The sequence below is a fragment of the Chenopodium quinoa genome, unplaced genomic scaffold (genome assembly GCF_001683475.1).
Source record: "Chenopodium quinoa cultivar QQ74 unplaced genomic scaffold, ASM168347v1, whole genome shotgun sequence".
Classification (NCBI taxonomy): domain Eukaryota; kingdom Viridiplantae; phylum Streptophyta; class Magnoliopsida; order Caryophyllales; family Amaranthaceae; genus Chenopodium; species Chenopodium quinoa.
In genome coordinates, this window is record NW_018742461.1 from 11397 (window position 1) to 24439 (window position 13043).

The 13043-nt window shown below is 39.9% G+C and overlaps 2 protein-coding genes across 2 annotated transcripts; both read right to left on the reverse strand.

The window, feature by feature from the left end:
- Nucleotides 1-7359: 7359 nt before the first annotated feature.
- LOC110718411 (expansin-like A1) lies at nucleotides 7360-8956 on the reverse strand. The gene is made up of 5 exons (XM_021897245.1): nucleotides 8792-8956; nucleotides 8575-8684; nucleotides 8264-8442; nucleotides 8022-8154; nucleotides 7360-7922 (listed from the first exon to the last, which is right to left on the reverse strand). Exons 1-5 carry the CDS (start codon nucleotides 8901-8903, stop codon nucleotides 7677-7679), a joined length of 780 nt encoding a protein of 259 aa, XP_021752937.1. The 5' UTR covers nucleotides 8904-8956; the 3' UTR covers nucleotides 7360-7676.
- Nucleotides 8957-10224: 1268 nt separating this feature from the next.
- LOC110718464 (expansin-like A3) lies at nucleotides 10225-12748 on the reverse strand. The gene is made up of 5 exons (XM_021897288.1): nucleotides 12259-12748; nucleotides 11979-12088; nucleotides 11566-11750; nucleotides 10869-11001; nucleotides 10225-10764 (listed from the first exon to the last, which is right to left on the reverse strand). The coding sequence occupies exons 1-5, from the start codon at nucleotides 12380-12382 to the stop codon at nucleotides 10522-10524; spliced, it is 795 nt and encodes a 264-aa protein (XP_021752980.1). The 5' UTR covers nucleotides 12383-12748; the 3' UTR covers nucleotides 10225-10521.
- Between the last annotated feature and the right edge of the window lie 295 nt (nucleotides 12749-13043).

Genomic DNA, 13043 nt, shown 5'->3' on the forward strand with positions numbered 1-13043 from the left:
TCGGAGAATCTGTTCCTTTGGGCAAAAAGGCCATAGACTTATCCGAAACATAGCCTAAAAAATAGGAACTGATAAAGCCCCGAAGTATTGCATAGTGATGCCTTGTACTTCGGATGAATCAGTTCCGGGTGGTAGTTGCAACTCTGAAGTATTGCATGATGATGCCTCGTACTTCAGATAAACTGCTGCCCCGGCATGGTGTTTCGGATAGTTGTTCCCTTGGATGAATTGAAGAAAGTGTCACAAGAGTACCATCTCTAGAGTGAAAACTCTCAAGTGGGAAATCAGTACTTTAAAAACAGATGTAGAAAATAAAGCAAAGTGTTCAAAGATCCTCGGCTTAGCCGAGAAAAATTATCAGCCATTCCAGAATTCAGAAGACCTCATCTTCAGATTTCTGGGGGGGCAGAGGGAAATAGAGAAATGGCACAACTGATCTAATACCCTTCAGCTCAGCCGAAGTTTGATACTTATGTCAGTTTTTTCACAAGTTGAAAACATCCGAGTACAAACGGCAAAAAGAAGTCTCAGCAGAAATGATTCTCGCTAGCCGAAGTTCTGCACTTAGCAAATATTTGAAAGATCATTCAAAGAAAGCAATAAAGTGCGAAGACTGGTAAAGCGAAGAAAAAAAAATACACAAGAAAGCTGAGAAAGTGAACTTCTTTGAAATAAAAGTGTTGAATTACAAAAATAGTCGGCAGCCGCCCACAAGCGGAAAATAACAGCTGCCGAAATACGTACAGGCAAAATAAAAATATAATAAGCTGTTGTACGATAAGGCAAGCTGAAGCAAAAAAAAACAAAAGGCAAAAATTCAGAAAGCGGCAAGTCTAAAGTTGAGCGCATGATGAACCGCAAGATTCTGAAGACGACTGCCCGAGTTCCTATGCTTCAGCCTGAGGATCAGACTGATCAGCTTCATTGGGCCCAATGGTGGTCTCAGCTCCAGCAGCAGAAGAAGCAGGCTTTGCACTCTGCCGAGCCTCCCTTTCCCTCTGCTCAGCCTCCAACTCCATCCTCTCAGCTTCTTCCTCGGCTTCCTCAGCCTTAAGGATTTCAGCTTCGATTGGAGTGGCATACTTCATGTGAGGGTCTTCGGGATCTTGGACCCATTCAGCACATTTGGACCAGTCCAGCTTCGGCTCAGCATGAAGGCAGACCCTTCGGCACACTCTGAACCCGTTTCTAAAACCCATTTCATACTCTTCTTGGGTATAGATACGGACTTTGAGTAGAGCCTCAGCATCGGCCAACTTCTTCTTCGTCTCCTCCAAGTCTTCCTCGGATCTCTTCAGCTCATCGACGAGCTTGGAGGAGGAGCCTTTCAGCTCGGTAAACTCTTGCTGAACCTGGGAAGCCTCGGCCTGAACTTGGACCATTTCTTCCTTCTTGGCAGTGAGCTGATCCTCAGCCTCTTGTAGCTTAGCTCGTTGAGCTTCAGCAGCAGCAGCAGCCCTTGAGAGTTGGACATCCCTAGCTTGGAGCATCTCTTCAACAGCCATTCTGCTGGCTTCAAGAGATTCTAGCTGATGCTGCACCTCAGCCTGTGCGGCAGCTCCTTGGATTCGGCTCTCGATAGCAGCCTTGAACTTGGAGATGTCCACCCCCAGGTGCTCTTGGAGGAATTTTTCCCCTTCCATCAGTGGGGGAAAAACCTCCATCTCCATAGCATCACAGAAGGTTTTCAGAGCTTCGGCAGCTTTTTTGCCGTACTCCTCAACCTCCTGCTGCTTCTCTTCAGCTGCTGCCTGCTTCAGCTTAGCAAGCTTTAGCTCTTCCTCGGCTACCCTTTGATCGTGCTCGGCAGCGTCCACCCTATCTTGTAGGGAATCTATCAGCTCTACAGTGAGAGTCTGATTGTGCACGAACTGAAAACAGGGGCACAAGTTAAAAAAGTAAAAAATAATAGCTGAAAGGTTGAGCTCAGAAAGAAATCAAGGCAAGGAAAATTACCTGCATCATCAGCAGTTGGTTAGACCTGGCTGGGTCAGGAACTGATCTACTGGATTCGCCCATCCCAGCAGTGGCCTTCAGCGACCAGATCCTTGCCCTGTCTACTTCGGACATGCCAGCAAAATTGCCGAAGTAGGCTGCAGCTCCTTCTCGGTTTTGACCCCATATGAGGTCCCAGATGTGATCTGGGATTGGAATTCGGGGGGCCGAGAAACCCATTTCTCCAGAATGCAGAGTCTGGAAAGAAGGGAAGGACGACGATGGAGCTTGATTAGCTTTGGTTGTCTCAGCATCGTCCTTCTCAGAGGAGTCAAGTACTATGACCTCCTCTTCTTCAGGGGTGAGGACGAAAGCCTCAACCTCTCTTGCGATATCTGCCGTGAAGCCTTCAGCACTTGACATCACGGCATCTTTATTTCCGTGCTCAGCAGCACTCTCCTTGATTTCTTCTTGGACCCCTCCCTTAGGTCCGGGAGTTCTCTGATCCACCTCCATCTCAGGAGGTGGTGGAGGGGTCTTTTGAGGAGATTGGGGTGTTGGCTGGGGAACCCTCGGCGATCCATTGCCTTCCTCAGGTTCCCTTATTGCGACGCCGATGGTCATCGGCCTCTGCTGAAAATCATGAGGGCCGATGATAGCCATCCTTCGGCGCCTTTTCAGAAGGGGCTGCTCGTCCATATCTGAGTCTGAAGACTCTTGTATTTGATCTTCGGGACGAACAGGAGCTTTGCCTTCTCTGTGTCTGTTACTCTCTTCAGACTGTAACAGACAGGGGGGAAGAAGAGTAAGAGTGTGAGTAAAAAAAAAAAAAAAAAAAAAAAAGAAAGAAAAAAGTTGTCTAAAAACTCACCGAGGTCTTCAGCAAAGCCTCGTCTTCTTCAGCTGCTCTAGCTGCAGCTTCGGCTTCAGCAGCTCTGGAGGACCCTTCTCCTCCTTCACAAGCTTCAATAACCCGTGCAACCTCTTCGGCTGTACGGGCAGCTTCAGCTTCTTCTTCCAGCAGCTGAAACAAGGGATCCCTCTTCTTCCACCAAGGCTTCTGCCTCTGATACAGAGCAACAGCCTCAATTTGGAAGTGGGAAGAGTCTAGGTGAACCTCTCGGCGCCTTGGTTCAGTGATAGGGGGAGCCCGATCAGTTACGACTCGTTCTCGGTTGACGCCAAGGCGAGCGTAATCAATGCCGACGTTGGTCTCGTCCCGTTCTGAAAAAGAAAAGGGGAGAAGTCAATTCAGTTAGTTCGGCACATCACAAGAAAGCAAAATGAAAGAAGAAAAGAGATAATTAAAAGGCCTCGGCCCCAGCCGAAGAAGATTACCATCCCTAAACTTTCGGCTGAGGCCGACAGCTGCCAGCATATTCTCTTGGAAAACATAGTGCGTATCGGGGAGCCAAGTCTCCGGGATATGCTGCATTCGGCCGCTGCCTCCCCGGTTCGGCAGCTTGCCGAAGATGTTCTGCTGATTAAGGTTCGGGTCTGGCCCGCTATCTTCGGGAGGACCTAAACTTCCCATATCAGGATCCGGCTCGGCAAGATACCGGGGAGCGCTGAAAACATAAGGATGGCTCGGCTCCGTGGGCGCCCTAACCCAAATCCATTGACCTCTCCAGTCCTTGTCTGAAGAGTCGTTCGGCCACATGGTTAGGAACGGGGGCCGAGACTCAATCCGATACCACCCAGAGCCATGGCTTCCGTGCCCACTCTGAATATTTGGCACTAGCCGATGGAGCTTTCTGAAGCAGTGCAGGTTCGGCACGTATCTGAAGAATTTGCAGACCCATAAGTACGTCATTACCCTTCGGATGCTGGTGGGGGTCAGCTGGCACAGGGAAATGTTGTAATGGATCAGCAAGTCTCGGACGAATACGTCCAAAGGGAACCTCAGCCCATACTGAAGCTGTCTCGTGTACACCCCCACATACCCCGGGGGTGGACGATGGATTCTATCGGATGCTGAGGGCATTCGGCACCAATATCCATCAGCTTCAAAAATGCCGTAGTGCAACTCAATTTGCTCAGCAAATCGATATTGATCGGCGTTCTCTACCCACCATGAGTAGGGACGGTTCTTTATCATGGCCGAAGCTACTTCGGCATCCTCCCACTCTGAAAACCCTGGGAGGATATCCCAAAGGACAGCGGGAACTTCATCATCCCGTCCTGAAGCTCTCACCCCCTCAGCCCTCTGAGGAGGAGCCGAAGAAATGGGAGTCGCCCTAACCCCTTCAGCAGGGTCAGACTCTGTCCTTCGTCCATTCCAGGTCCCAATCCTGTCCCTGGGATTGGGGATTAGCCTTGCTCTTCTTGGAGCACGGGCTCCACCTCTAACTCCCCTCACCATCGACGAATTTCGAAGGAAAAAGTCGAAAAAGGGGAAAGAGTGCAAAGTCGAGGAAAAATGAAATAAAATCAAAGGAATTTACCTTGATCTGAAGCAAAAGCCGCCGATTTACGAATTGGTAGTGACAAGTCTCAGCTTCTAAGCTTAATGCTCGGGGAATTTGCGAAGTTTTGATGCGGGCTCTTGAGCGTTCTTGAGAATTCTGGGTTTGTGTTGATGAGTGAGTGGGGAGAGAAGACGCGCCTCTATTTATATCTCCAGAAATGGGAATTCAAGGAGTCTGCGTTTCAATTTCTCTCAAGCACCCCACTAAGTAACCGTTAAACACACAACCTTGCAGTTAAATCGCCCACTACCCGTCCAACTTCCGCAATCATCCACATTAACTGTTGTTATCTCATTAATCATGGGTTAATTACGGTTTAAATTCACATTTTTGGATCAGCAAATCATTCACTTCCCTCCTTTTCTGGTTAAATCAAACCCGACCCGTCATCCTTCCAAATCGGGTCTGGGGGGCAAGTTGTTTGGGTCCAATTTAGTCCAATTGGGCCTGGTCACTGAATGATCCAATTAAAAGCCCAAGGCAAAGGTTCAACTCTCCAAATATGCTAAAGTCAAAAATCAACATCCTCAAAGCCATGTCAAGGTCAGTCAACGGCCCAATCAGCTTGGCCCAGCCCAACTGATTTCCGGGCCCAATCCGCCTCCTTCATTAGCCAAGGTATAAAAGCCAACAATTTGGTCAATTCTTGGTAAGAAAAAAGAGTAAGACAAAGACAAAGACAATAAGCCTCAAGCAACTAAACTCTTGCACAGCTTTCTCTCTCTAATATACTGACTTAAGCATCGGAGGGGCCTTCCTCGGCGTCCCCCCCGAGGCTAGTTTACGTGTATTTGTTGTGCAGGAAACCCTCGGCTCCGGCGTCGTTCGGACCGAGACCAAGTTCCCTCGGAAGATAAAAGGATCTTCCGAGATTCGATTGTTTTCATCCGAAACAGGTGTAATTCATAATATCTAAACTTATTACGGTTGTTCATTAAGTTAGAAATGTAATTTTAAGTCGGTGTGTATAAATGATGAAGTAGAGTATGTGACACATTATACAGTTGACATGATTTTATTCTTGTTCTCGAACATTTTGATGATGGTGGAGTGATCCAACTTTGGATGACCATTTAACTAAATTGAATAATGTAGATCATACAGCGTATTAGTGTGTACATTCTATATGTTATACTTGTATAGTTGTATATCTTTTCTGTATGTATTTTAAGGTACAATTAAAACAATAAAGATGAAAGAGAGTGGTGTGGATTAAATCATGTACTTTGTATTACTCTCTTTGTCCCTATTTTTTTGCCCCATTTGACTGTGCACGGTCTCCAAGATGTGTATTAAAACGTCTAAATCTTTATTTTCATACACGTAAAAATTATAAAAACGTGATATTAATAAAATATACAAATCTAACGGGACCACTCATGATTAAATTATGTTTTATAGATTAACGGTAATTAATGGTCAAAGTTTTTTCAAAATTTAACCCCAAAAATGACAATGGGGCAAAATAAAGGGACGGAGGGAGTATTTAGGTATACACTAATACACTATAACAGATACATTTTAATGACTTTGAGATGTTAGGAACAAAAATGACATAATTTCCATTCCTTTTTATAAGATAATGATGACTAAATAAACATGGATGAATAAAGAGAAGATCTATAGTGAGGATTCAGGTTATCCACAACATAAAGTAAAATCAACATAGTGTAAAATTTAGAATTCTAAGATGATAAATAAAATACGTAGTACGAAATATATTGGAGAGGTTGTTATATACACTCGGGTGTATCGTACATTTAGAGTATTTGTTCCCATTTTAATGATTGTTTTTTATTTTATCATCTAATGAATAGCAAAAACTAACTTTAAGTTAGTTGGATGTACGGTACACCCAGGTATATATAACAAATTCTAAGTATATTGCAACCTAAAAAAAGTAACATGTATAAAGTATGTGTTGTTCGGTTGTTCCTAGCTAGCTTGTAATAGTGTCAAGTGTCATTTAGGTGTAACAATTCCACGGAACCATTGTTGTCGACATACAAAATCATTAAAAATACAAACTAAATAAAATAAAAAACAACTTTAAATCTAAAACGGTCAGAAATCAGGAGTGTATTACAGTATATAGTCATGAGTGGTACCGAATATTAATGATTAATCAAAGTTAAAGAAGAATAATTAGGTGAAAGCATATAATTAATGTTTTCCTTTTTATCATAAATCGTTATTTATACCAGTACTCGTATAGTATATATGCACGGCCGCGCGAGTGGTTGTGATTGTGATTAAGCTAAGGGTTAGCAGCTCAAATAATATCCTAATTAAAAGTTGAAAAGTTTGGTGACGAGACAAATAATAGGAGAGGGAATGGATAAATGTCTAATCTAGTAGTAGTAGTCTCCAGTTTTCATGCTTGTACTAAAAGCATATAAAGCCAAAGTACATTACTAATATGATAACCCTCAACTAACAACTCTTTCTCCTGTTTTAGCACTTTCAGCATCATCTACTACGTAATTGAGGACAGTTTGCAAGCTAGCCTCATTAGTCCTATCAAGACCTACTCTTTTTTTCTTTGGTTTGGTACTAATTAATTATTGCATCAAGATAAGCATTATTTTCTATGTCCTTGAAAATGTTGGAATATATTGATCTTGATCATGTTTTATTCACCTTATGCTCACTTCGTAAATACAATGTGAAAATGTAAAATGTACTCGTAACATGCATACAATAGCTTGATACTTTGATAGTGCATTTAGTTTATGTGTAATTTTGTTCCCTTTACACTCCCTTAGACAATTCATCAGTGGCTTAAGAGGTCTGATTGGTTTATTTCACGGTTAATTATAGAACTATAGAGGTGACTGTAAGTTTAATTTCACAAGCCATGCTTTGAGTTGAAAGTATCACCCTTTATCAACAGGTAGGCTTATGGAACCATGATATACCCAAAATTGCATATTCATATGAGATAATGCTTCGTAAAACTATTTCGAATACTCGAGTCATATTAAGGACCGGAAACCAAACTACACTATGTTTGATCTAGGTTGAATTGGCCCATGTTGACTATCTCTAATTAATTATCAAAGTACACTTCGAAATTAACACATTTATTGATTTATAAGTTATTCCTTGGTACATGATACGAGTAATAGAAAACATCTTAAGCTCTTAACCTTCACATAAATTTCCTATTGGGCTAAAAGGCCCATAACCCTTGTTTATTTATTTATAAACCCCAAATCTTCTTCCATATACTATGGACCAACATCACATTTATTCATCCAAAAACATTGGAGATTACCAAGTGCTTTCATCACAAGGGTAGCATTTCTCTTGAGCAACATCAGTAATTTGAACTCCAGTATCATAAATAACTCCAGGTGTCCAATCAGATGGTAGTATTACTTGAGTCCTATAATAGTTGAAATCTTCATCACCTGATTTCACCAAAAACCCAAACCTCAATGGGCCTTCTGGCACATGATTTGTTTCCCATACAGCCCCATAGCTATGCTTTAATGTTCTCCAAACGTGTTGCCCCACCTATACACACATCGTAATAACGGTTACATTTCCCGTGTTTGCATCAATTTGACTATGCAAGAAATTGAAAGGATAATAAATATTTTTTTTTTTTTTTACCGTGGCTATATCAATAGCATCAACCTGTGTTTGACCACCTTGGTATAAGATTGTTATGGCAAGATAATTGGGCCTTTGACTGTACTCTTGAACTCGTACTGCTAGGTTTCTATTTTTTTTAACACAAGGTACCCTATAAATTAAATAGCTCATTAATTTTTCTTACAGTTGATCATCCAATTTGTCAAAGATATAAGAAACAAAACTAAAATGTATATATGTTTCCATGGAAATAATCCAACCTCTTATACTCAATATCGACTATGCCAAGGTTCAAGAGATCCTGTGACCTGCCGTGGTTAGCCATGGCGATGAAAGCATCCTTGTTAAGAACAAAGTCTGTCCTATTATCACCTTGACGTTCAGTTAACATCACTGGAGTGCCTTCTTTTTTGCATAGCGCATTATTCTTGCACCTCACCTGTCATAAATATACTTTGCATTATAAGTATTTATATGTCAATTCTTAAATTAAAATCTATTGTTAAATTTCGTATGACTTTCAATTAATTCAAAAACGCGAGCAACTTAAACAACAAGGAGGCAAATGAACCTTAAAGCAAGCACCACAACCAGCACCTCCTTTGAAAAGGGAAGGAAGGCCAGAAGCAAGTAGTCCGTCATTGAAATTCCAGGCTAAAGGTCCATAACCACATCCTCCAGCTACAATGTTAGATTAGTCAAAATTTGCATATTATACATGTAATAAAGTTTGAAGTAACAAAAAATGAAAGCAGAACAACAATGCTTTTAGTAAGGAAGATAACTACAGTAGATTTGAGAGGTATAAGTGGCCTTCGATTGGTGCAAGCAACTATCACAAGCCGAATTAGCAGATGAAAAGAAAATGAACAAGACAAAGATCAAAGCGAATGCTGCCATTGCTTTAGCTACTTGTTAATCTTAATCTTATAATTAAATACAGAAAATTTGATTATGGATATGATGATGAGAACCATGCATTATTTATAAGTGCATAGGGCTTGTCTATTCATATACTTGTATATAGGAGGGATGACAAGTATATCATTGGCGGCGTAGCCATTTGATATGTAGAAACCAGCTGCAAAATCCAAGCTACATGTTACAAGTAAACCCAGGGAATGAAATTAATTATAGAAATGTATTTTGACTTTGAACATTAAAGTTAATGTGTTTGTGTGCTACTCCATACTAATTGTTTAGTTAAAGTAAAAAAGTATAAAATGTTTTACGCATACATTGTACTAAGTCAATGGTTTTAATACCACCAAATCAGGGGTTAATGAGGTTAATTATAATGTATAAATGCAAAATAATTGATAATTTAAGGGATGTTCGTCAACTTTCAAGGGTAGTGGACTAGTGGGTAGGGCGTTCCCGTGTTCTACAACTTCTACTACTAAGTTATATTCCATGGTCTGCCTACCGTTATGATTCATAACTACAGATCAAGTTGTTTGGATCATGTTCGATTTAGGCCAATTTAGTTCAAATCGTATTTGTGTCACACAATTTAAAAGGGGACAAGCTCGAGTTTATTGGCAATCAATTAATTACTACTAACAAAAATCAAAATCAAAATTTTCATACTAATCTGAGGCGGGTCAGTATCTGGGGAGCTGAGGTCTGATGTTGATCCCACCTCAATTTTGTAAAAAAGATCATTAACCTTGAATCCTCCCAAAAATAGCCACTATATTAATGAAGACTTGATCATCAAAGTGGACACCCACCAACATAAAAACAAAATCACATGAACCAAATCACATATTATTAATAACGCCAAAATCTCATTAAAACATCAACCTGATAACAGACAATAATCACAGTTACAGCTGACATTTAATTAAGTGATGACCTTCAAAAACTTGAGTATATCCTTGTACATGTACATTGCTATTCGCCACATAAACACAAAGTATAAGTAGGGACATTTTGGTCATTACACATTGTGCCGTGAGTACCTTAACAGATCAACTAGGCAAATCCAATTGCAAACCAATTCAAGAACAAACAAGGAGAGCAAAGCAGGGGAAAGTGACTCACAAAACAACTCCAAATGCAAAGCAAGAACAAACAAAGAGATAAAAGGCAACTCATAAGTCTCATATCGCAGTGCCAGAGTTGCTCCTGGCTACAACTGATGCAACAAAGTTTACATCAGAAGATGGCAGTTTCCATTATAGGTTATTAGGAGTGGGGAGTGAAAACAGAATAGAAGTGATGGCCAATACTAGCAGGATCATATGAGATCTATCATATCATTCATTCATTCATATGAATAAAGCCTTTCAACTTAGATTGGTTGACAAGTACTAAGAGACACAAAAGAGTAAATTAAGTTTCATTACAGACATACAAAGTCAGATAACAACCATGACAGTATGACATGAAGCCAACTCTTCCATCTTCAGCCTTTTTTTGCTACAATTTTGAGCTCTGATAACAAGTACGGAATAGTACACGAAAATCTTCAGGCACACAACACTACTACTAAGAGGAGATCAAAGCGGCATGATCATTTCCATGGTTTACAAGGAGTGCAACCGTCTAGAGCAATATCCTTAATTTGCACTTTGGAGATATACATGACACCAGGCTTCCAGTTCGCGGGTAGGACTTCATTGGTGTAGAAATACTGAGCTTTGAACCCTGAGTTTATGGAAAACCTGAACATCAGTTTCCCAGTTGGAGCCTTGCTTGTGTCCCAGACTGCCCCATAATTTCGGCTCATGGGAATCCAGTTACTTGGTTTACCAGCCTATTTACAGAACATAACATATACAAGTAAAAGTTAAATGTTTGCTATTCTTTAGCGAAGAAGGTTTATTCATAACATATCAGGAAATGTAGAGGATTGCTTACAGAAGCAACTTCGGCTCCTAGGATAGTGGTTTGACCGCCTTGGTAGAGGATTTTGATTGCCAAATAGTTCGGAGGTTTGCTGAACTCTTCCACTCGGATAGTCAAGTTTTGACCTTTGTAATTACAGGGAACCCTGATGCATATTCAATATCATTATGTTAGCATTACTTTATAAGCCATTTCTTATATAGAGTAATAAACTAGTAACCAATAGAGTTGAAAGAGCTTTCCTAAAAGCCAAACTAAAAGAAAAAAATAAAAAAGTTGAATGATTGCTATGTTGGTTATCAATACAGCAGCAAGATCAGCCTATTGCCTGAAATTTCGGACGAAATCTCAATACAATGATTACAAGGAGGATGATCAAAGTCTTAAATACCTTAATAAGCAAATTTTAGTAAGACTTGGGTTAGGTACACTTCTAACATTTCACTCCCTAACTATTTGGCAACTAGCTTAATAAGCAAGGTGTCACAATACAAACAATAACATCCTAACATAAACATCCCTTAAAAGTATCATCATTCACAAAAGCAAACACTCCATAAATTTTACCAAATACAAAATTATTCCTACAAGAAAAACATGAATTAATATAAAAACCCTAGCTTTTCATAAACATGAAAATCAAACATAGTGATTGATACATAGATCAATAGTGGCCAAAGCTTCAAATAAGCTAAGTAATGAAAATCACCTCTTATATTCGACATCAGCAATCCCAATCTGTTCGAGTAGTGTGTCTTTACCAGGCAAAGCCATTGCCCTAAAAGCTCTGCTACTTAGCACAAAATCAGTGGTGTTGCTCTTATCAGTGTGTATATCAGTCACAACAATTGATGTGCCTGTTGTACTGCAAACACCGACTTTCTTGCATCTTATCTGCTCAACATAACAACAAACCACTTCACTTTATCTACTCCGAATTTAGTTGTCACATTGTTAGTTCAATTTACGCTATCAATGCTACTACAAAACCAGAACCAAGGGAGCAATAATTATAGAAGATCTTAGCAATTGTAACTTTAACCACATTTTCACACAATTAATCTCACTGTAACACAAAAGTACCCAAATTTTACACCAGAAACAAAGATAAAAAGGATATACCTGAAAGCAAGCACCACAACCTTCACCTTTCTTGTAAATAATAGGAAGAGCAGCAGCAACATGACCACCATTTAAGTTTAGAGCTAATGGACCATACCCACATGCTCCACCTATATTATTTCAACAAATTAAAGGTTACCCACTTCAATTTTTGCAAAATTATCATCTGAGTTGTTGCTAATTTAGCCAAAATTAAATTAAAATTCATCTGGGTCTTCAAAAAAATTCAATTTAAGAAAAAAAAGTTAAAAGTTTTTATGAGAATGGAGATGAAAATTACCAGAAAGACCTTTAGAACTAGCAAAGAACGCAGCTTTTGCAAAGACACATTGGTTACAAGTAGGAGTAGCAGCAGAAGCTGATGAAAAAAAGAGGAAGAAGATGAAACAGAGTAAAACACCCATTTTTCAATTTTTTTTTTTTTTTTTAGTGAGATTTTTAAGTGAGGGTTTTTTTTAGGAGGGGGGGTTGGATTTGGAGACGGTGATGTTTGCTATTTATAGAAAGAATACAAAGTGAGCAGTGACTGTGAGGGAGAAAGGGGGAGAGTGGAGCTGTGGAGTACAGACTATGATGGGGTAAAATGGTAAATTCGTGATAGTTTGCGATTAATTTATTCAAAGCATAGGTTTCTTAAGTAGTGAAAGAGACTTACCAAATGCACAAAGCGCGGGAAAATTAACTTGGCAAAGCAGCATGAATTGATTTAAACTACTCCTTATCCACTTAGTAACCTAAGCAAATTCTTTATCCGCTTTAAAATAATTGCAGCACGGGAGTAAGCATAATCCTAAAACCTGTAATATTTTTATATACTAACATTTAGATGCTCCACTCCATACTTTAAGAGACACAAAAATAAAAATAAAACTAAACTTGCTTGATAGAGGTAGTGAAGAAGGTCCCAAGTTTGAATCCCACGATACATATATTTATATATAGAGGGATTATTCCCTAACCTCAAAATGTGGTTATTTTTTTTTTAATTGATGAAGAAGAGATATTTCTCTCAAATACAAAGTAACTCTAGGGTGTCATACTAATGGGCAATTGAACTTTTTATTA